This window comes from Trichechus manatus, unplaced genomic scaffold (assembly GCF_000243295.1).
Source record: "Trichechus manatus latirostris isolate Lorelei unplaced genomic scaffold, TriManLat1.0 scaffold00098, whole genome shotgun sequence".
NCBI lineage: Eukaryota > Metazoa > Chordata > Mammalia > Sirenia > Trichechidae > Trichechus > Trichechus manatus.
The window spans coordinates 6,037,933-6,062,788 of record NW_004444034.1 but is presented as its reverse complement, the minus strand read 5'-3'; the positions used below and the strand labels follow the sequence as shown (position 1 = coordinate 6,062,788).

The 24,856-nt window shown below is 38.2% G+C and overlaps 1 protein-coding gene and 1 long non-coding RNA gene across 2 annotated transcripts in view; one reads left to right on the top strand and one right to left on the bottom strand.

The window, feature by feature from the left end:
• Positions 1–409: 409 nt before the first annotated feature.
• LOC111821693 (uncharacterized) overlaps positions 410–24,856 on the bottom strand; it is a 152,030-nt gene continuing 127,583 nt past the window's right edge. Inside the window, exons 3-4 of the long non-coding RNA XR_002825038.1 lie at positions 15,883–16,017; positions 410–451 (exon numbers count right to left, since the gene is read on the bottom strand). This is a non-coding gene — a long non-coding RNA (uncharacterized LOC111821693). The remainder of the gene's footprint in view (positions 452–15,882; positions 16,018–24,856) is intronic.
• On the top strand, positions 8,178–9,905 carry GJA1 (gap junction protein alpha 1). Its single transcript, XM_012557383.2, has one exon. It carries the CDS (start codon positions 8,324–8,326, stop codon positions 9,467–9,469), a length of 1,146 nt encoding a protein of 381 aa, XP_012412837.1. The 5' UTR covers positions 8,178–8,323; the 3' UTR covers positions 9,470–9,905.

The following is a 24,856-nucleotide window of genomic DNA, read 5'->3' as shown; positions in this document are numbered from 1 at the left end:
CCTACTTTCTTCACCCGTTAAAACATGTTCTGCCTTTTTTTGTTTGTTTTAATACCTTTTGAAGTTTATCATCAGAGCTGCCCTATCCACTCAGTTCCTCACCCTTTATAGCTAGGATCCTCACAGAGCTGACCATGCATAGGAAGCATGGTTGCGAAGATACTCAGCAATCATCTAAAAAGGTGTGACCTCACATATTGAGTGTGTTTTGTTATTTAGATATTTCCAATTCTTGCATAGAAGAGGGAAAACTCATTTCTTTTAAAATAACCAGAGGTGTAGCTTGGTATGACCCTTTTAGCTTTTATATATGATACCCTGCTGGAAAGAATGATAAGAAAGTCAGCAATGATTAATACCTTCTACTCCACCTTTCCTGTTTGACTTCCCTTCAAGATTCTCTGTTGCTTGATAGATGTGTTGGAGCTTATCCACACACACCAATTCAGTTCTAGAGAGGAAAGTAAAGATGATCTGGTGTTTATGATTAATGTCGACATTCAATATGGATAATTCAAGTTGAGAGAAAAAAAATCCCCAGAGCTCCTCCTCTATTGGAAGTTTATTTTATTTTATATTGTTTTGAACTCTGGGTAATTATAAATAGTCCACATTGCCTGTCTACATTCACTACTTTGGCTATGTATGTATGAATGTCTTTTCCAAAAATTCAATCACAAACCACAGTGAGGTTCTTTTTCCCCCCATATGTCAATTCCATAACTTTCATATCAAATTTCTCCGACTTCCTGAATAATTTCTAGAAAATGCATGTTTTATGGAGGGCTGAAAATTCACAATAGTATAGAAAATCAAGGGTTTTTTTTTTAATTTTTTTTTTTTAAGTAATTTCTGTGGGCCAGATACATTTTATAGGATGTAGTTTTTACATACAATTCATCATTTGGGAAGGTACCTACAAACAGAAACACAAAGACAGGTAAACCCTCTCCATGGTCTTTTCTCAGTATCAGTTAATAAAGAATATAAAGCCTCCCTTCCCATAAATCTGTTGTGGGATTGCTAAAACAGCAATATTGTACTCATTAAAAGAATATTTTGAAAACTAATTTTGATCACCATTAGGGAAATGCTAATCATTTCTATTTTGCTAAGGAAAAGATGCCAAAATTAGAAAATAAATGAGCTATATCTAATGATCTTTTCAAGAGTAATAGCTAAACTTTTTTGAGCTCTTACTAAGAGCTTCACATGCATGAGCTGTCTCATTCAACACTCATTGAAGAAAATAGAACGTTTTTAATCAATACACTTGTGAGGGCCCTAAGAGTGTGTTTATATGATGACAAAATAACCAGTCTGTTCAATAAAAGTAGTGAATTTGGAGATGGGGGTGAAGTGGAAAACACCAAGAAGTAATGGAAAGTAACTATGTTTTTTAAGTTCATTAGTTTGCAGCTTAAGAACATAGCTTTTAACCTGCAGCTTCTGACTTTGGGTTTTCCTCCAGCATCCCTAAAGCGACCTTGAGAAACTTCAGCTGGGGGGCAGTTGAGAGATAGCTACTCAAGTAGGATGGGAATCGTCTTTCTTGGTAGCATCATCCACTCTTTGGATGGAGTTGTCCGCCCACCCCTCAACCCCCATCTGGTCTACTTATTCACTGGAGACTGATGTAGGCTGACTGTGTGATGAGGAGAGCTGAAAGCCGGGGAAAGAAAGTCTTGTTGGTGTTTAGTGTGTTTTTTTTCCCCCAAGAAAGCTTTAGACAGTTCAGTGCCAAACATCAAGTATCTGCGGAAAGGTCATTTCTTTACAAAGGAATCTGAGGATAATCAGAGAGCTATGAGGCAGATTTTAAATAGAATAGATGTTTACATGGAATGGATTTGATACACCGCAGAGTTAGGCTAACTATCCAGGCATCAGGACGTACAGGTTGGGTATTATCTGATGAGCTGGGTTAGTCAGGGAATATTTTCTGTGGTATCTGATTCAAATCACTTAAGTGCCTGCATAGAGATGCTGTATTAACTAGAATTAATATCAATCCCCTTCAGAGCCCCAGCCTTCCTCCAAGATTGGTCATTCTTGAAACAGTCACAAGTTTAAATAGTCTGTTTCTTCTTGCAGTGGTGTCCTCAACTATAACAAAATCGTGTGGTACAATTGGAGTTAGAATACCACAGAACTGGGATCAGCAGCACACTTTTTTTTGTCTGGCTTTGTTCAGTTTTAAAATCTTAATCTGCAACAAAATAACAGTGAAACTGAATAAACATCCATGATACCTAATGCAGTTCTGAAAGAATCCCAAATCATTATGACCTTGGCTAATAAATTCAAGAAACTATTTATTAAAGAGCCTTTTTTTCTTAATTCAGTCTTATTGCCTGCTCAAGGGTCATTTGAAGCATGTTGCTTCAACAGATAGTTCTACTTCACCAACTGTCACTGGAGAATTTAACAGTCAGCACAATATGAAATGCTGGCGTTACTACTTTTTTAATTTTTTTACTATAAAGTCCCCTTTTCAATTAATTAGAAACTTTAGAAGTTTGGTATATATTGCATGAATACTCACTATAATTAAGAAAGTCCCAAGAATAGTAAAAGAAAAACTGGTTAAATGTGGTCCTTTTTTTTTTTTTCTTTTTGCACAGTATCCATTTTTCATACAGGCCGCATTTCATTCATCCAACGGATAGTCATTGAGCATCTCTTACTCTTTTAAACACTGAGGATACAGTAGTAGACAAAACAAAACAAACTCCCTTGTGGAGCTTACATTCTAGTCAAGAAGGCAAATTAGTAAAGAATCCTTTTTATGGAGGGAAGGCAAACAATAAACAAGTAAACATGTAATACGCCAAGTAGAGCTAAGGGCCAGAAAGAAAAATAAAACAGTATAAGGTGTGTGGGAAGTGGCAGGACATTACTATTTCATACGAGGTAGTCAGGAAAGTTCGCTGATGAGGGGACATCTGAGAGGAAACATTGAAAGAAGGGTGAAAGTGAGCCACGTGAAGGGAGCAGAACTGATCAAAGCAGAGGAGATTTTTGTTTGTTTAAGGTTGATTCTTTGCTTGAAAATAGCTTGTAGATTGGTAAGAAGGCTAGCGAACATGAAACCTGAAAAGAGATGAAGCAGGGATGGTGCTGAGAATCAGTGATAGTCTGGAAAGAGTATCTGGCAGTTTTAAGTGTTGGAGCCCTGGTGGCACAGTGGTTAAGAGCTCAGTTTGTAAACACAAGGTCAGCAGTTTGAATCTACCAGCCACTCCTTGGAAACCCTGTGGACCAGTTCAACTCTTTCCTATAGGGTCTTTATGAGTGGAAATTGACTTGACGGCAACGGGTTTGATTTTTGGTTTTTTGGTATAAGTGTAGCGGAATGGTCACAATTGAGACCACTTAAAGACATTTACTGCAAGGGAAAGGGGTTCTTATGGGAGTTTAAAAAATTAGGAGGATTTGCATTTTAGTTTTGGGGCTTTAAAATTTTTGGATTTAATATATTAAAAAAGACACATACAGCATTTCCCATTCCCCTCAAAAAAATCTGTTACTGAATTTAATCAGGAACTTCCTTAGACATTTCCTTATTCATTTTTAGACTTCATGCTTTTTTTCCTTTCAAATGTTGATGACCTTCATCTTCCTTAAGTGTTTAGTACATGCAATCATAAAACAGTGATGTCGAATCTCAGTTTAGTTTTCAATCATCTTATTTATCATTAGTTCTTTAAGTTCCCACTCTCAATTCTTAGTAGTTGCCTCTTAATGGGAAAATCCTTAAAATTGAAACTAAAATATTTTCTAATTTTCCTGATAACTGTTAGCACATTAATGACATGGAGAGACTTGACTACAGCTTTGGCTTGATAACTTACTTTTTAAGGCTCTAGCAAAAGGGACAGTCAAAAGTAATTTTAAATGGAAGCTTTATTTTTAAGAGGTTTTGTTTTGTTGGTTGAAACAGTTTGAGTCCTTGTGCTCTCAAGCAGCAAAAGTAGAGGTGCAGGGAGTGACAAGGGGCAATGAAGCCAAGGGTGATCTCAACTCCCGGGTTCCCAGAGAGACACTGCTTGTCATGCTGGGCTCACTGGCCTTTTTGGGCACACTCTGCCCCTTTCTACTCTACTGACATTCCCCTACTCTTAAATATGTTGAACAAGAAGGCAAAAAAATTGGCAAGAAACCATTGTTTGCTGACCTGAAACCGTACTTCAGTATTACCTGGGGCATTTTTAAGTGCTCAACTGCTAACCAGAAGGTCACGGTTCAACCCACCAGCTACTCTTCAGGAGAAAATACTTGGTGATCTGCTCCCATAAAAGATTATAGCCTAGGAAACCCTATGGGACAGTTCTACTCTATTACATAGGGTGGCTGTAAGTAGAAATAATGGCATATACCAACAACATTTTTTTAATCTACATGGCATAGTAGTTAAGAGCTTAGTTGTTAACCAAAGGGTCTGCAGTATGAATCCAACGGCCACTCCTTGGAAACCCTACGGGGCAGTTCTACTCTGTCCTGTAGGGTCACTATGAGTCGAAATTGACTCAACAGCAATGTTTTTTTTGTTTTTTTGTTTTTTTTCTGGTATATATATACGCACACACATGCATATATATATAGTGAAACCTGTGAGAGCCGGAACTTGACAGGCCTGCCTTGTTTTTCCAGGTCTCACAAGTTTTCCGCCTTTGACAGGGTGCAGTCACCACTTTTCTATTACTCTTCATTTAGTGGAAAATATTTGAGTTTTCCTTCTCTGACAGATTTCTGCCTTACACAGGTTCTGGCTTTTGCAGGTTTCACTGTATATATGTGTGTGTGTATATATATATATTTCCCAGGCCCTACCTCCAGAAATTCAGATTCATCCAGACTGGTGAGGACCAGGAATGTATGTTTTTAACAAATATTTCCAAATGACTGTGATGCTGCTCAGGAGCCAGTGTGAAGGGACCCAAGAGTTCTCAGGCAGATAGATCACCCTTGGGTGCCTGTGGCTTTTGGCATCCAGCCTTGGGAGCCACAAAGAGCGATGGAAAATGGTACCCAGAGGGCACTAGAAGGGTGCTCCTGCTGCTGTCAAGTATCTGCCCCAAACAAGAACTTTGTACAGCCCATTTACCTAGAGCTTAGTGTACATATAGAACTCAAACTTGAGAACCTAGAGGTGAAGACACAGACTTTCAACTGCCTTGAGGTCTTCTTATGTATCAAATAAGGAATATTCTTGTCTCCTACTAGCAAATACTAATGAGATGTGTAGTCTGTAAATCAATGCCAGGTGTTCCGTAAACAGAATTATGTCCTTTCCTTATAAAAGGACATTAGTTTTTCAAGTAAGACTTGGAAAAATGAAAATATCAATAGGGGGAAAAGCAACTAGTTGATAGAACTTTTGATATGTGGCAAAGTGAACAACTTCCCTAAAAAGGTAACTTTTTTTGGTACCCTCTTCTCTCTAATCACAAGCATTATGAGCCATCACAGTGAACATCATCTGATGATGATTATCTATGATGGTGATAATGACAGGTGTCAACGTGTTATGGGATACTAAGTGTCTAAGTGGATAATTCATATCTTATTCAGATGAAAGTGTATAACTCATTACCGCAAATGACAACTGTGTGGTTGTTTAAAGAAAAGATAACTTTGCAATTAAATTTCTGGTGTATTAATAAATAACTACTACTGAGAGAACCGCCCAGTGACCCAATTCACATACTATGGAGTATTTTTGTAGAATCTCAGAATTATGTGAAAGTCAAGTTTTATTTTCCATAGGCTGTGAAGAAACTTATTAATTAGTTGTCACAGGCATCTACACAATCAGTGTGTTACTTTGAATCGTGCTGAAACACTGACTGAAATGGTAACTTCTGTGTCCAGTCACGTTTCTAAACACATTAGGATTTTCTTGAGCTCTGTCATTGCATGAATGTGATGACATGTATGCAAATAGTTTATCATTTTATACTTGATGGTTATTGTTAGTTGCCCCCACACCACAATTGGAGTATCTCTGAGCAAAAGCAGATGACACTGGCAAAATACTGTAATTCTCCACAAACAGGATTAGGGCCAATTTACACATCATCACATAGAAACTGTCTATTGATACAGCTCCAAAAATTTTGTTATGTTTGCTAGACCCTTATGGGTTGTGTTTTGCTCTCAATCTCTTATTTTCTGCTAAATTGTAGAGTTTTGTTTCTTTTTTCATTTACGTTCTCTCAGCATCAAACGGTCCATCAAGGCTAAATTACTCCCTCTCTCTTGAAGCCTTCCCTTAGCTATTTAACTCTCTTTGTCTACCCTGCAAGCCTTTGTCTTGTATGACTCCTCTTTTCATACATTGATTTCACTGTCTAACCTTGTCAATTCAGAATCTAAAAGGGTCCTTCTTAAAAGTAGAGGGGAAACTCCCTTTTTATGACACCAGGAGAGCATTATTTTTGTGGGCTGCCTACACCCTCCCCTCCTCCCACTCTTGTCCCAGAGTACTTTTACTCCAGTCTCCGGACTCCCATCAAAGATACCCAACAACTCCTAATCTAGGTAGGGGGTGCATAATTTAGTTTTATGGATCAGCCATCTCTTCTTTGTTCCTTCCAGGAAATCCCAGGCCAGGTTTCCATTTCATGTGTTCATGGCCTCTATAGCCAGGAGATGCAGTCATTAAACAGAAATGTAATGTTTCATGGTGAGGGAAGAAGACTCCCCTGGATTTCATTTACTTTCTACAGTGAGAATATTGCTCGTAGTTCAACACCAGATGAGAAACTTTTTTATTCGGATAGCCAGCATATTTCTAAGAAGCCCACATAATCCTGTTTTTAGTTACACTATTTAAAATTCATTATTAGGCTCCTGGAACACCTTTACTTTGTTTGTTTTTAATTATTAAATAATCTTTGACTACTTCATCCTTTTCTAAACCCTCCAGTTGCTACTCTGCTGAAAATTAGCCTATATTGTCTATTCCTGCCACATGTCATGTTACTGATTTCTTCCCAGCTTCCAGCCCATGCTAAGATTTTATATACCAAAGCATGGAAACATTTGTAGCCTTAACCCAGTTTTACTATAATTTTAAAATCAGTGTGATGCATTGGAAAGCCTTGGCTTGGGGATTGTGAAATCTTGAGGCTTCTTCTAGCTCAGCTGATAGCTGAATATTTCCTATTGCTTTTGGAACTCAATATGTTGAATAGACTATTGGCAGTTAGAATTATGCCTTGGACTAGATAAATAACTTTTGGCATCCCTGTCAGCACTACAGACTTAGGTGGTTTTCTCATCCCCAGTAATGTGGATATCCTAGGCTTTGAGACATCTAACTATTAATAGAAAGGAAAAAGATGCGGCAGACTACTTCTACAAAGATTTACAGCCTTGAAAGCCCATGGGGCAGCTCTACTCTGTCCTGTAGGGTCGCTGTCAGTTGGAATCGACTTCACAGCAACGAGTTTTGGAAATTGAATGCACAGGTTAAAGACCCACAGCCCAGTAAGGAAACTTTTAACTGTATAACAATCGGAGATGAAAACCAATCATTTTTGCTGGAGAGAACACTCTAAATATTGATATAGTCTTTGTATTTGGAAGCAGGTATATAATAATAACACATTGTATCAAAACGGTGAATTTCAGTACGACAAATTTTTCTCTAGGCAGAGGACAGACTTCTGAACCACATAAGACACTGTGCTTAAGAAGAAATGGAAAAGTATAAATGAGTGTAACACAGAGTATGTGCAAATTGGCATAGATATGTCAAAGGGAGACATTTCAGAGTAAAATTAGGAACAGAGTGACATATGATGGGATCGAGGTTTGGGAATCAAGATGTGTATGTGTGTGTGTATGTTCATGTATGTTCTTACCTCAGTTTTGAGACATCTGTGCTTTGACTAACACACATCAGCATTTCGCTTAGGCATGCATCCAGACGCAGGCCTACCAGGCAAGATCTGTCCTCATTTATCAGACAGATAAAATAAGCATAGCCACTTAGCACAGACAGCTTCTCAAGTCACATGGCAAGGCAGTGGTTGAGTAAGTAATACATCTTCACAGGTTAAAATTACAATTTACTCTTGGCCACATAGGCTCTGTTGCTTCTAAGATTTATCTCAAAAAAATTGTGAGACCTCTTTGTGTGGGAAAATGGAACAGGAAGAACTTGCACTTGGTGTTTTTGGAAAAGTACTAGAAAGATATGACAACTTTTACAATATTTTGATTGTTGACTGAAAGAGACTAATATTAAACAAATAATTTGAAATCTGTGATCATTTAGTTGTCTCTGTTTCTTTTCAGACGGCGCCCAGGCAACATGGGTGACTGGAGTGCCTTAGGCAAACTCCTTGACAAGGTTCAAGCCTATTCCACAGCTGGAGGGAAGGTGTGGCTCTCAGTCCTTTTCATTTTCCGAATCCTGCTACTGGGAACAGCGGTTGAGTCAGCCTGGGGTGATGAGCAGTCTGCCTTTCGCTGTAACACTCAACAACCTGGTTGTGAAAATGTCTGCTATGACAAGTCTTTCCCAATCTCTCATGTGCGCTTCTGGGTCCTGCAGATCATATTTGTATCTGTACCCACACTCTTGTACCTGGCTCATGTGTTCTATGTGATGCGAAAAGAAGAGAAGCTGAACAAGAAAGAGGAGGAACTTAAAGTTGCCCAAACTGATGGTGTCAATGTGGACATGCACTTGAAGCAAATTGAAATAAAGAAGTTTAAGTATGGTATTGAGGAACACGGCAAAGTGAAAATGCGAGGGGGCTTGTTGCGAACCTACATCATCAGTATCCTCTTCAAGTCTATCTTTGAGGTCGCCTTCTTGCTGATCCAGTGGTACATCTATGGGTTCAGCCTGAGTGCAGTGTACACTTGCAAAAGAGATCCCTGCCCACATCAAGTGGATTGCTTCCTCTCTCGCCCCACAGAGAAAACCATCTTCATCATTTTCATGCTGGTAGTATCCTTGGTGTCTCTTGCCTTGAACATAATCGAACTCTTCTACGTCTTCTTCAAGGGTGTTAAGGATCGTGTGAAGGGAAAGAGTGATCCTTACCACACTACTTCTGGTCCACTGAGCCCCTCCAAAGACTGTGGATCTCCAAAATATGCTTATTTCAATGGCTGCTCCTCACCGACTGCTCCCCTCTCACCCATGTCTCCTCCTGGGTACAAGCTGGTTACCGGAGACAGAAATAATTCTTCCTGCCGCAATTACAATAAACAAGCAAGTGAGCAAAACTGGGCTAATTACAGTGCAGAACAAAATCGAATGGGGCAGGCAGGAAGCACCATCTCTAATTCCCATGCACAGCCTTTTGATTTCCCTGATGATAATGAGAATTCCAAAAAGTTAGCTGCTGGGCATGAACTACAGCCACTAGCCACTGTGGAGCGGCCTTCCAGCAGAGCCAGCAGTCGCGCCAGCAGCCGACCTCGGCCTGACGACCTGGAGATCTAGATACAGGCTTGAGAGTGTCAAGATTCCACTCAACTGTGGAGAAGGAAAAAGGTGCTGCAGAAAGTGCACCTGAGGTGTTAATTTTGTTCCAGTAGAAGTGGTACTCAACGGCCTCAGTCATGAGGCTTAGAAAACACAAAGACATTAGAATACCTGGGTTCATTGAGGGTATCTGGGATAGGTGGGTGGAGAGGGAGGGGAAAAGGGAGGTACATGTTGGAATTTAAAGCAGTTGATTCAAAGAACTTAAATTCTCAATAAAAGTTGCTTTAGGTGATATATAGGCAAGGGCTTTTTCTTGTTCATACCTCCCTAGGTTCTGTATATGTAGAAGAGCGGGTGATATCTGTGGCTAAATAATTTTTTTGTTTTATCAAGTAACTGAAATAACTTGGGCCAGGAGAAAATGCTTCCTGAACATCTTATTTCTTTTCAACAAAAAAAAAGACAAGATTGCCCTAAAACGTCCCTGTTAAAACATTCCACTGTTAAAATTTGCACTTTGAAGGTAAACTTTCTAGGCCTGACCCTCCAGGTGTCAATGGACTTGTGCTACTATGTTTTCTATTTCTGGTATCAGATAAAAGTTCAGACAAGGCCCACAGAAAAAGACTTTCCATGCATTTGCAAATCTCAGCCAGTTATGAGTACATTCTATTTTGCATCCACTTGCATCATATCTTTACCATCACTATTTTGTCATCATTCCTCAGCTACTGTTCACATTCATTTAATGATTTCTATAAGAATTTTTAAAACAGTGTGGATGTCACTTAACATTTGGAGTTAGAGTCAGGGAAGCAAGCCATACTCAATAGTTAACAATCACTGGTATGTGTATGTGTGTAGAAGAGTGTGTTTTATTTGTCCTATATTGGTACAAGCAGATGCAGTATAAACTCACAAACACAGATTTGAAAATAATACAGCCACAGTGTTCAAATTTGAACCTTTCTCATGGATTTTGTGGTGTGGGCCAATATGGTGTTTACATTATATAATTCCTGCTGTGCAAGTAAAGCACACACTTTTATTTCCCCCTAAAATGTTTTTTTCCCCATGTGTCCTATTATGGATACTGGTTTTGTTCATTGCAATTCTTTTTTTTTTTTTTCCTTCTTTCTCTCTTTTTAGAATATAGCAGTAATGCTGTTGCTGAAATGAATGATTTTCTTTTTCTGAATTGTAATCATTGATGCTTGAATGATAGAATTTTAGTACTGTAAACAGGCTTTAGTCAGTAATGTGAGAGATTTAGAAGATAAACATAAAGTGGACTATTAAATGTGCCTAAATGAGTTTTGCTGTAACTGGTATTCTTAGGTTTGTCCTACTTAATACACATTAATTCAGAATCTGTATACTATTATGAGATTGACCGTCAGTCTTTTGGAGTGACCAGCAACTTTGATGTTTGCACTAAGATTTTATTTGGAATGCAAGCGAGGTTGAAAGAAGTTTCAGTAGTACACATGTAACTAATTTATTTGAAATATACGCTAAAGAAATCTACCAGTTTCTTCAAGTGCCTTCTTTAAACTCATCACAGATGATCGGTGAAAATGCTGAGTATCATACATTTTTTTTTTTCTTGCACGTCAGCTACATAAAACAGTTTTGTATAGTGAGATACTAATTTGTTTGACATTCCATGTTAAACTACTGTCATGTTCAGCTTCATTGCATGTAATGTAGAACTAGTCCATCATATCATGTGTTGTGTTCTGGAGAGTGTTCTTTATTCAATAAAGTTTTAATTTAGTATAAAGATAACTTTTGTTATTCGGTGTGTTTTTTTTAATCTTTCATTTTATCAATTCTCAGTTATCAAAGACATTTTCTTATGAGTACTTGTACAAGTAAGATGGACATTTTCAGGAATCTTAAAAGGACATCATTTATCATTAGCTAGGTTCTATACAACATTGATTTTTAACTTTTTTTAAAAATATTTTTTCAACTAAGAAAGATACAAGTGTAGAATTTGGAATATAACTTTAATGTGATGTTTGATAGGGTTTAAAGTAATATTAAATAATTTAGTAGACCTACAGACAGAGGAGCCCTGGTGGCGTAGTGGTTAAGAGCTTGGCTGCTAACCAAAAGGTTGGCAGTTTGAATCCACCAGCTTCTCCTTAGAAACCCTATGATGAAGCTCTACTCTGTCCTATAGGGTCGCTGTAAGTCGGAATCGACTCGATGCAATGGGTTTAGTTTTTTTAATACTTGACAGAAGGAGCCCTGGTGATGTAGTGATTAAGTGATAAACTGCTAACTGAAAGGTCAGCAGTTCAAATCCCAGCTTCTCTGCAGGAAAGAGATGTGGCAGTCTGCTTCTGTAAAGATTACAGTCTTGGAAACATGGGGCAGTTCTACTCTGTCCGATAGGGTCCCGTGAGTTGGAACCAACTTACAGCAACAGATTTTTGGTTTGGTATACATGACAGAACTAAGTATAGGGAATTAAGACTTGAAATTGTAAAGTTGTACAGACTCCTGGAGATAAAAGAATAAGAAAAGAGTTGGTTTGAGTATACACTCACTCCTCACTTTTTGGCATGGTTGAGTACCAAAGATCAGGCCATTATGTGAAAATCAGTGTTATCCAGAAATTGAGGATGACCACATCAGATCACAAAAAGGAAGATGACTACATGATTACATAACTGTGAAACCACTGAGAATCATGGCCTAGCAAAGCTGACACATAACTATCACAGCCAGCAGTTCTCACCTCGCACCTTGGCATTCGTTACTGCCAGATGTGCATCGTTAATGTGCAAAATAGTCAGTAGATTTTTTACTATTGTAAATGTGAAGTATCAGATAATGAGATAGGTGATTAAGTGAAGAGTAGGTATACTTACAGCAGCAAAAGAACAGAATACACCTATGATTTTGTGATTCCAAGACATGAAAATGTAGAAAATAAGGTTTAAAATTTTGACACCCCAGGAAAAAATCATTCAAAGGGTGTAAAATAAGTCTGAGTAATATAGTTTTAAATATAAAATATATTATCAACACTTATAAGTTATACCTCAAGAAATTTTTTCAATTCATTAAAATTGCTCACAGACGTTTATTACCACAAAGCAAAAAACTAAATTATTGTTGACAGGTGCCGGTGAGTAGGTTTCAACTCATAGCAACCCTACGTACAACAGAACAAAACACTTCCTGGTCCTGTGCCATTCTCATAGTCATTGTTAATGCTTGAGCCCATTGGTGGAACCACTGCGTCAATCTATTTTATTGAGGATCTTCCTCTCTTTCGCCGACCCTCTACCAAGCATGATGTCCTTCTCCAGGAACTGGTCCCTCCTGACAATATGTCCAAAGTATGTGAAACCAAGTCTTGCCATCCTTGCCTCTAAGGAGCATTCTGGGTGTACTTCTTCCAAGACAGATTTGTTCGTTCTTTTGGCAGTCCATGGTTTATTCAGTATTCTTTGCCAACACTGTAATTCAAAAGCATCAATTCTTCTTCCTTCTTCTTTATTCATTGCCCAGCTTTCACACGAATATGAGGCGTCTGGGAACACCGTGGCTTGGGTCAGGCACATCTTAGTCTTCATGGTGACGTCTTTGCTTTTCAATGCTTTTAAGAGGTCTTTTGAGGCAGATTTTCCCAGTGCAATACGTTGTTTGATTTCCTGACTGCTGCATGCATGGGCGTTGACTGTGGATCCAAGTAAAACGAAATCCTTGACAACTTCAACCTTTTCTCTGTTTATCATGATGTCGCTTATTGGTCCAGTTGCGAGGATTTTTGTTTTCTTTATGTTGAGATGTAATCCATACAGAAGACTGTAGTCTTTGATCTTCATCAGTAAGTGCTTCAAGTCCTCTTCACTTGCAGCAAGCAAGTTTGTGTCATCTGCATAATGCAGGTTATTGAGTCTTCCTCCAATCCTGATGCCCCCTTCTTTTTCGTATAGTCCAGTTTCTCCAATTATTTGCTCAACATACAGATTGAATAATTATGGTGAAAGGATACAACCCTGACACACACGTTTCCTGACTTTAAACTACGCAGTATCCACTTGTTCTGTCTGAACGACCGCCTCTTGGTCTAAGTATAGGTTCCTCATGAGCACAATTAAGTATTCTGGATTTCCCACTCTTCACAATGTTATCCATAATTTGTTATGATGCACACAGTTGAATGCTTTTGAATAGTCAATGAAACACAGATAAACTAAATTATTAGAGCATAAAAATATTAGTAATCTAGAAATAATCGAGTCTAGTACAGTTACTGCTTTCTAGGGGTGAAGGGAGAGTGCACAGTTTATGTAATTTGCCTAAAATCAAGGGATTATCTAATCTGTTTCCCAGTTGATGGATGTAATTGGTAGTGTCAATATATCAAATATTATTTGACTAGTTGAGAATCAGATGGGAGAAGCAAGTTTTCTCTCTGTGTATACATGTCTATATATGTATAATTTACCATGGAAAATGGAGAAACTGATCATTTGTTTGAGTGTATGTCTTTGTGTATCGTGTACAAGCAGGATGCGTAGGCTGGGATTAAACTACTAAATAAATTTCTGGTGTGTGTGTTTGGGGTGGGGGGGCAAGTTCTTCTTTCAGAAATAGCCATGTAGTTCATCCTAAACATTTCCCAACCTAGGAGCTTTTCACTATTTAAAAAAGTTTAAGCATATTATGCATGTGCATAGTTGGAAAAAAAAAAAAAAAACTAACAGTTATAAAAAGGAAATTCAAACCTCTCACTTCTCTCCCCGCTCCCCAACATACACGCCAAAACCTCTTGCCATGGAGTCAATTCCAACTCATAGTGACCCTATAAGACGAGTAGAACTGTCCTATAGGCTTTTCAAGGCTGTAATGTTTACAGAAGCAGACTACTACATCTTCCTCCCGCAGGGCAGCTGGTGGGTTCAAAGCGTTGACCTTTCAGTTAGCAGCCAAGCACTTAACCACTGCACCACCAAGGCTCCAACATACACACCAGAGAAGTCCTAATTCCGAGAAGAAAGCACTGATAAAAACTAACCTTGTATCAAGCACTGTTTTCAGTAGTGGAGATTCAAAGAATGGACACCTATTTCCTGCCCTATGAAACCTGCAATATAAAACCTTCCAGAATTTTAAAAAATGATCCTTTCTTCATTTTGCTTTTCTTAATTGGCTCCTTGCTTTCACCTTCTAACAAATTGAATTGTGTTTTAAAATTGATGAGAAAAGATGCAGTTTTATTCCACAAATATTTATTACACTCCCCATATATATTTTGCATAAATTTTCATGTTTTAAAAATATTGGAAAATTTTACATCTTCTAGAAGCAGTTCTGTCCAATAGAAGTTTTAGTGGTGCTGGAAATGTTTTATTGTGTTCAACATGTACTGGCTACAGAGCACTTGAGATATGGCTAATGTGACTGAAGAAGTGAATTATCTTTTATTTTAATTTCGATTTAAATAGTCACATGTGCCTAGTGGCTACTTTATTGGACAGCACAGTTCTAGAGTCCACTAGGGGCAAAAAGTATTTTTTATTTTGTAAATAATACAGAATGTTTGGCGATTCAGTCCACCCATAAGAGCTTTGGAAGGCCTGCCAGTCTACTTCCAAAAATCATCCACTGAAAATCCTATGGAGCAAAGTTCTACTCTGACACATGGGATCACCATGAGTTGGCATCGACTCCATGGCATCTTGTTTGGTTTTTGCTTTAGGAAACTAATTTTAAGTAACACCTCTGCTTTTATGTGAAATTCCCTGCCTTTTGTTAGACAATCATATAGTTTATATTACCATTGTGTTTCTCCAGAATTTTATACACAGAGTTAGCTGCCTATTTTTTAAAATGGCAGAATTATCTAATGTCACTAGACATTAGGATGAAGTTCAGTGCCCTTATTTGGTACAGTGCGTTCTTACCCCAGCCCTCGTAGCTCATTATTAATCCTCCAGGACAAAGGCCTTTCTCTTACCTTATTTTGTGAAAATTACTGAACCTCTCAACCTGTTCAGAGTGCTAGTTCCTTGCCTACATGCTGCCTCTCCTAAAAATTCTAAACTTCAAATTCCAACATGCCAAAACATCTGTGCTTTGTACTTGGAGGGAGAGCAAAATAATGAAGTTTAGGGGCTTATTAAAGCCTTAAAGTGAGCTCTCTTTATAAACAGCACACCAACAGTGTAGAAACACGTTTATAATCCTTACTGGCTCCAAGATTCTGTTTTTACCTTGCCTTGATTGGGCAAAATATAGCTGAGCCCTTGGCATGTCAGAATTTGCAGCTGGCAATTTTCAGAGCTCAAGAGCAGCTGTGGAACACACACCAAAGAACAAACACAGAGAAACTGCTTTAAGAAGACTAGAAAGAGAGGAATATATTATAAAGAAGACAGCTAATTTGGAGGGAAAAATCTTACATTTGTTTCTTGGTCTTCAAAAGTGTTTTAACTTCTAGTCAGACTATTTCTTCTGGTCTCCGGGCATTTCTTTCAAATGACCATAGCTTATTTGGGCTATGACATGTAGAATAATTTCAGTGCCCACACGTTTTCCTGTTGAATATAAAAACAGTCTCAAGGGGAGCTCACTTTAGAAGACAGACCTCAAGAAGGCAAACCGTAGGTCCAAGTCTTATTTAGTGCAGTGAGACATCTGTCCCCATTTAATATGAAAGGAAACGGACCCAAAGCTGGCTTTTGTGCTGGAGTCCCCTGTCAGTCAGTTACTCTTTACAAAACTGTCCATCAGAAAGAGCATAGACAATAAGAGTTTTTAGCTGGTAAGGTAGCAGAAGCCCTGAGAGTTGTTTTATTTAAAGTAAATGAAGAGAAAAATAAGAGTGCTTTCTGTTTTAGAAAACTAGCATCAGACTTATACATTTCAGATATTCAGGTATATTTATTAACTCTAATTAAACATAGTTAATGAATTTAGAAACCCTTTTCTACAGAAATTTAAATTAACTTTAATCCCAAGACTGAGAAAATGACTGCGATTGAGGTTAACTCAAAGAAGTCTAGAGGATAAAGGGTAAAATGTTAAGATTTGTTAAAACAGGACTTGAAGCCTCAACTCCAGTCAAAGTTCCAGAGTCTGAGTCTGCCATTGCCTTTGAAAACTTTGATGTAATTGTGGCTTAAGTCCAAGTTTTTCTCAACTCAGAGCCACTGAAATTTAAGCGACCTTAATAATTTCTAGTGTATTAATTTCTAATCATTCACATTACTCACTGTATAAAGACCTATTCAAAGATAAATACACACAACCAGAGAACTAGTTAAAGACAAAGAGTTTGTTCTGAGACAATTTTCCATAATTTGGCCTAATTTGTCAATGGCTGCCTATTTGCGGGGCAGGTAATTTAAAAATATTTTAGAGGAACCAACTTACATTCATGAGATTCAGATTTCAACTAGTGAGAATGAAGTAATTTGAAAGTTAACTACATCCAGTATTCTGTCATCTATAATTCAATGTAAGTTAAAACTGTAACAGAGGTTTGTTTGCCTGTTACATTATTTTCTGTATTTGAACTATTTTATAATTTAAAAAATAAAAAAAAACTTGACCAATACAATAAATTATGGTGTTATTGCTGTTATTTCTTCAATTTAGAGCTATCAATCACATATTTCACCATTTTCACATTCTTAGTTTGTTCAGGCTAACCTCTTATCAGAATTTGCTGATTCACAGCTGCTTAAAAATATACTTTTCTCTCACATTTTGTTCATATCTGAAGTTTCAGTTCTACAATTTATTTCCCACCCTAAAGCTATAATTGAAGTTAAAATGAATTAAATGATATAAACCTATCAAATTCCTTCCCTTTTGTTTCTTATATACATTTAGAAATGTTTTGTTGTTAAATTTTGTTTACTAATTTGTGGTATCAAGCACTTCCCTTTGTTATATATACCTTGACACTTTACACCTTGCTCCTGTAAATATTTACCTTTTAACAAACAAATACTAAGTTAACCATTTCAATAGTAACTCGGGAATAATCTAGCAGATGCTTAGCTTTTGTAATTAAAGAGTGTCATTGGAAACCATTAAAAAATGCATTTAATTTTCATCTTTACTCTGGCCCTCACTTGTCAGGAGGACTTGCAGCATTTATAATTAAAGAGTGTGAGAACTGTAGGTGATGGTTATCTGAAACTCCAAACGTGGCAAATGTGGGAATAAGAGTACCACTTGGCATTGGACCATTCATTTTTAGTCAGCATCATAGACAAGCTCTACCTCTCAACTGATGATTCTATGAGGTAATTAGCTGTTATGTGCAAGGGAAAGAGAGCTAAAGAAGCTGTAATGTATTATAAGTAACACTAAATTAGTGAAAACTTTAAAGGTGAGAATCTGTTCATATAAAAGTACTCTAACCTCGTAAGAAAAAAGGAATTCCAATAGAAAACAGAAAAATGAACTTAGCTAGTTAACAAATCAGAGTAATTTCAACTTGTTATTTATTTATTTATTTATTTTTTTAGTTTGGAAACAAATTATCCTTAAAAAAAAAAAGCTTGCTCTTTCAATTTGTCGTGAATCAGTCTAACTCAGTGCCAGACACGTGGTTGTGGTGACAAAGATAACCTGATAGTTCATTCAGGTATTTAGTCAGGATTTTGTTTTTTACTTAAAAAATATTTTTAACAACCCTTTCAATTTGTGGCTAAAAGCAAGATGACGTTTAAAAAGCAGGCATTGTTTTTAAAAGCCACATTACATTAAGGCTGCAAATGTTTTCAAGAATTAGAAATATGAATGTCTTCAGATTCTCCAAAACCCCCAGGACTTCTGGGGAATTTCCAACATTGGTAAGACATAAACTTTGTTGCCTCTTGAAGTGTTCACAAAACATTTATAATCAATAAAAATATGTTCTGTGGAGAAATAATATTTCAAGTACAAATGACGTAAGTGGAATTAGATGAGAAATTTGCAACAAAAGGGTGTCTGAAAAAATTCTTTCCACATTAAATAAGATTTGGTCTTGTGTACGTCCTTATACACTACTACACTTTTTAAGAGATGGCACTTTAAACAAGTCTTGTGCCCTTTCTTGTTATTTTTAGTATCTCCCCAAACCATAAATAAAACCATATGTCAGTGCAAAACTGTATTGATGGCTTGGACATGATATTCTTACTTCTATTTTTATCATTCATTTCCATTTATAGCAAGTAACATGTATTTTTCATCAATGATCAGATTTTGTATATTTTTAGTTGTTTGTGGGTTAGAGGTTTGGGGAGTAGAATGCTTTTCCTGTCATTCCTTTCAATGTCCATAATTTGTTGAGTCTGTCTAGGAATATATATATATATTTTTTTTTTTTTTTTCAATTTATGGTTCTAGGAATTTTCGAAGGTGGCAGAAGCACCCATTAAAAAAACCAAACCCATTGCCACTGAGTCAGTTCCAACTCATAGAGACCCTATACGCTGAAATGGAAAATTTGGTGAAAAGTTTGTCATTTTTTCACTGTATGATCTTGAGCAAACTATGTAAATGCTGAGCCTCAGTCCCCCAACTATAAACAGAAATAGTAATACAACCCTGCAAGGTTGTTGTGTTGATTAAATGGGAGAAGAGTAAAGTAAAAAAGACATGTAGTAAGTCCATTAGGAGCTCTGGTGGAGCAGTGGTTAAAGTGCTCAGAAGCTAACTGAAAGGTTGGTGGTTCAAACCCACCAGCTGCTCTGTGGGAGGAAGATGTGGCAGTCTGCCTCTGTAAACATTTATAGCCTTGCAAACTCTATGGGGCAGTTCTACTCTGTCCTATAGGGTTGCCAGGACTCGGAATCTACTTCACAGCAAGCAGTTGCAGCAGTACATTGACAGAGAACTGCCAGAAATTCAAGTTGGATTCAGAAGAGGACGTGGAACCGGGGATATCATGGCTGATGTCAGAAGGATCTTGGCTGAAAGCAGAGAATACCAGGAAGATGTTTGTTTAACTGTGTTTTATTGACTATGCAAAGGTATTCGACTGTGTGGATCATAACAAATTATGGATAACATTTCGATGAATGGAAATTCCAGAACACTTAATTGTGCTCATGAGGAACCTGTACATAGATCAAGCAAGAGTCAGTCATTCAAACAGAACAAAGGGATACTGCGTGGTTTAAAGTCAGGAAAGGTATGCGTCAGAGTTGTATCCTTTCACCATACTTATTCAGTCTGTACACTGAGCAAATAATCCGAGAAGCTGGACTATATGAAGAACAACGTGGCATCTGGATTGAAGGAAGACTCATTAACAACCTGGGATATGCAGACTACACAATCTTGTTTGCTTAAAGTGAAGAGGACTTGAAGCACTTATTACTGATGAAGATCAAAAACTACAGCATTCAGTATGGATTGCACCTCAACATAAAGAAAATAATAATCCTCACAACTGGACCAATAAACAACATCATGATAAACGCAGAAAAAATTGAAGTTGTTAAAGATTTCATTTTACTTGGATCCACAATCAACACCCATAGAAGCAGCAGTCAAAACATCAAAAGAAGCATTGCATTGGGCAAAATCTGCTGTAAAGACCTTTTTAAAGAGTTAAAAAGCTAAGATGTCACTTTAAGGACTAAAGCGCACCTGACCCAAGCCATGGTGTTTTCGATTACCTCATATGCATGGAGAATCTGGTCAATGAATAAGGAAGACCGAAGAACTGATGTCTTTGAGTTACGGTGTTGGCGAAGGATACTGAATCTACCATGGACTGCCAAAAGAATGAACAAATCTGTCTTGGAAGAAGTACACCCAGAATGCTCCTTAGAAGCAAGGATGGTGAGACTACGTCTCACATACCTTGGACATGTTATCAGGAGGGACCCATCCTAGGAGAAGGACCTCATGCTTGGTAGATGGTTAGTGAAAAAGAGGAAGACCCTCAACGAGGTGGATTGACACAGTGGCTGCAACAATGGGCTCAAGCATAACAATGATTATGAGAATGGCACAGGATCAGGCAGTGTTTGGTTCTGTTGTACACAGGGTTGCTATGAGTCGGAATCAACTCGACAGCATCTAACAACAACAACAATGGTTATAATACTTCTCAAGGGAAAATGACTAAAGAAAACATAAAGAAAACAAAAAATTCAGTGTTGTTTTTGTTGTTAGGAGCCACCGAGTTGGTTCCGACTCATAGTGATCCTGTAGGACAGATTAGAACTGACCCATAGAGTTTCCAAAAGCAGCTGGTGGATTTGAACTGCTGACCCTTTGGTTAGCAGCCGAACTCTTAACCACTGTGCTACCAGGGCTCCAGAAAAAAATTCACTACACAGTCAAATTCTAAGTCCCAAACATTACCTCTGTGTTTTCTACCTTCTGCAAAAATTTTAACAAGTATAATAATGATATATCAATTTGTGTAACCACAAGGCCATTAAAAATGCAAACCTTAGTGTCTTCTGTTGCAATTAATGTTATACATGAGGTCTAGGAAATGAGAACAGTATAAATATAAAAAGAAAACAAGGTGAAAACCACTTTAAATAAACTCAGTTCCTACAGTAGGTAGGCACCTATAGTAAGCTACCTTCAAAATTCTCAGAATTTGATGAATTCAGCCTAGAAGAAGTAAGAGCCAGAATGTGTCTCCACTATAAAGCACCTAGAAGGGGCACTGTTAGCATATCAAGGAAAAGAATGTATGTGGAAAAGGGAGTCTGGATGAGTTTCCGGTTTAGAAATCTTTAATGACTTCCTTTGTCTTTATTGAAATAATAAAACTGATATACTGAGTGAAATCCTTCAGTCGGCCTCTAAGATGTTACATTAGGTGGTTCTAGGCTCTTTTCCAGTTCTGTCAGTCCTCATAGTTCTCTGAGCAGCAGCTATTTTAGGACTTTTTTCGGTACCTCCAAAGCCTGTGGTTCTTGCACAAACAGTTCCCTCTGCCTGAGTCACACCCAGCCTCCTCTTTCACCTAACTAACTCCTACTTATCCTTCAATTTTCAGCTGAATTCTCTCGCTTCCTCCTGGGAGCTTTCTCAGATCCCTGGGCTGCCCATTTTCTCCTCCATGGCACCACTTTTCTTTTTATCACTGTATAGTCTGGAAATTGTTCTTCAGTTTTCCATTCCCTAATACACTGTACTCTCTAGGAAAGCAGGGGCTCTTTCTGTCTTTTTCTGCTGTATCCTTGGTGCCTAGTATTTTGCCTGGCATAGCAATAATTAAAAAAAAGAAAAAAAAACCTATTGCTGTTGAGTCAATTCTGACTCATAGTGACCGTATAGGACAAAGTAGAACTGCCCTACAGGGTTTCCAAGGAGTGCCTGGTGGATTCAAACTGCCACCCTTTTGGTTAGCAGCTGTAGCTCTTAACCACTGCACCAGGAGGGTTTCCATAGTAATAATAGCAATACCTAAACTATTTCTGACTGCTAATTAACAAATGTGATTGTAACAGACACGACTCTCTGGTTTCTTGTCAGATTCCTATTAGGGAAATAGATACATAAGTTGAAACTAGCTGTTTACATTATTAAACTTCTTCCCCTTTTCCTTTTCTATACTTACCAAACAGCCTCATAAGTATGTTAATATACCCCTTTCCTCACAATATCCTGAGAGATCATTATTAGTATCTTCACTTTACAAATGAGTACACTGAGGTTAAGTAACATGCCCAAGGTAAATAGTAAGTGGCCCAGACAGTATTAGAAACTGATCTGCCTACTCTTAACTACACTTGTCTCCCAAATGGTCTTGTTGTGGAAAGGACTGGGCTAATCAAAGAATGTGAGAGTCTGGTCCAATTTTTAAATCTATTTCTAATTATAAATATATGAAGTGGTTATATCTGCCACTTGGAGACAACATTTCACCAGACTTCCAGAAATAGGTCATCTCTTGGTATGCTGACTTTGGAACCATAAAAATTTAGAACCATGCCCTGACATGCAGTGATTTCACTAATACAAGACTGTGGTATGACATCCTCTCTGGATAGTCAAGGCCAACACTACACCAAAACCAAAACCAAACCCAAACCCATTGCGATCAAGCTAATTCCGACTCATGGTGATCCCATGCGTTACAGACTAGTACTGCTCCATAGGGTTTTAAAGGCTGTAATCTTTACAGAAGCAGATCGCCAGACCTTTCTTCTGCTGCTGGGTGAGTTCCAATCACATACCTTTAAGCTATCAACTGAGCACGTTAACCATTTACCCCAATACTAGGGAAGCCTTTTGTTGTGTTCCGTCAAGTTGATTCCTACTGATAGCAACCTTATAGGACATAGTAGAACTGCCCCATAGGGTTTCCAAGGCTGTAACGCTCATGGAGGAAGGCTGCCACAACTTTCTCCCGAAGAGCAGCCGGTGGACTTGAACCTCTGACCTTTTAATTAGCAGCAGAGCACTTAACCACTGCACCACCAGGGCTCCTTTCACATGGTGGTAGAGACTGAGAATTCTCACTCCTCCTTCGTTCCTCCGTTCTTTCCTTCCTTCCTTTCTTGCACCACTGCTTCCGCTTCTTATTCTCCTCCTCCTCTCCTTTTCCTGCTTATTCTCCTCCTCCTCTCCTTTTCCTGCTTATTCTCCTTCTTATTCGCTTTCCCTTTCTCTTCCTCCTTCCCCTTCTTTAGTTATAAAAGCAACGCCTACTCATCACAAAAATGCACACAAAAGCAGAAGTATGTAAAAAGTGAAAGAACCTTCCATCCCACTCCCGAAAGGTAGCCAAATTCTACACAGATATACATACTGCTTGTGAATTATTTCATTTACTTTTTAAAATACACTTCCATGTCAAAATGTACAGACCTATCTTATTGTTTTTATTATTATTTTTTTTATTGTACTTCAGGTGAAGGCTTACAGAACAGATAGTTTCTCATGAAACAGTAGTACACATATTGTTTTATGACATTGGCTAACAACCCCACAACATGTCAACCCTCTCCCTTCTCAACCTTTTTTTTTTTTTTTTGGTGAAAATATACACAGCCAAAGATACACCATTTCAAAAATTTCTACATGCGCAGTTCAGTGACATCGACTACGCTCTTCCAATTGTGCTGCTATTCTCACTTTAGATGACAGCTTACAGAATAAAATAGTTTCTTATTAAACAGTTAGTACACATGTTGCCCTATCACAATGGTTAACCATCTCACAACACATCAACACTACCGTTACTGAACCTTGGGTTCCCTATCACCAGCTTTCCTGTCCCCTTCTGCCTTCTGGCCCTTATCCTTGGACTGCTGTGCCTCAGTAGTCCCATTTAGTTTTATGGGGCTGTCCACTCCCCAGCTGAACTGTGAACCTGGGAAATGACTTCACCACTGAGCTAAAAGGGTGTCTGGGGGCCATACTCTCGAGGTTTCTCCAGTCTCTTTTAGGCCGGTAAATCTGGTCTTTTTTTTTGTGAGTTAGAATTTTGTTCTACCTCCTTTCCAGCTCTATCCAGAACCCTCCGTTGTGATCCTGGTCAGAGCAGTCAGTGGTGGTAGCTGGGTACCATCTAGCTGTACTGGGCTCAGTCTGCTGGAGGCATTGGTAGCTGTGGTCCAGTAGTCCTTCAGACTAATCTTTTCCTTGTATCCTGTTCTCTTCATTCTCCCTTGCTCCAGAAGGGATGAGACCAGCAGAGTATCTTAGATGGCTGCTCACAGGCTTTTAAGACCCCAGACACTACTCACCAAGGTAGACTGTAGAACAGTCTTTATAAACTGTGTTATGCCAATTGAGCTAGATGTTCTCTGAGACCATGGTCCCCACAGCCCTACACCAAGCATTTCAGTCCCTCAGGGAGTTTGGATGTGTATGTGGAGCTTCCACAACCTTTCCTTGTACAAGTTGTGCTGGTTTCCCCAGTATTGTGTACTGTCTCACGCTTCACCCAAGATACCACTTATCTATTGCTTATTTAGTATTTCCCCCCACCCCTCCCATCCCTAGTAACCAACAAAGATTGTTACATTTTGTGTGTGAACTTTTTCATGGGTTTTTACAATACAGGTCTCATGCAATATTTGTCCTTTCGTGATTGACTTATTTCACTCAGCATAATGTCCTCCAGTTTCATCCGTGTTATGAAATGCTTCACAGATTCATTGTTGTTCTTTCTCGTTGCATAGCACTCCATTGTGTGTATGTACCATAGTTTGTTTATCCATTCATCTGTTGATGGGCATCTAGGCTGTTTCCATTGTTTTCCTATTGTTAACAACGCTGCCATGAACATAGGTGTGCATATGTCTATTCAAGTGACGACTCTTATTTCTCTAAGATATATTCCTAGGAGTGGGATTGATGGATCGAATGGTATGTCTATTTCTAGCTTTCTGAGGAAGCACCATATCATTTTCCAAAATGGTTGTATCATTTTGCATTCCCACCAGCAGT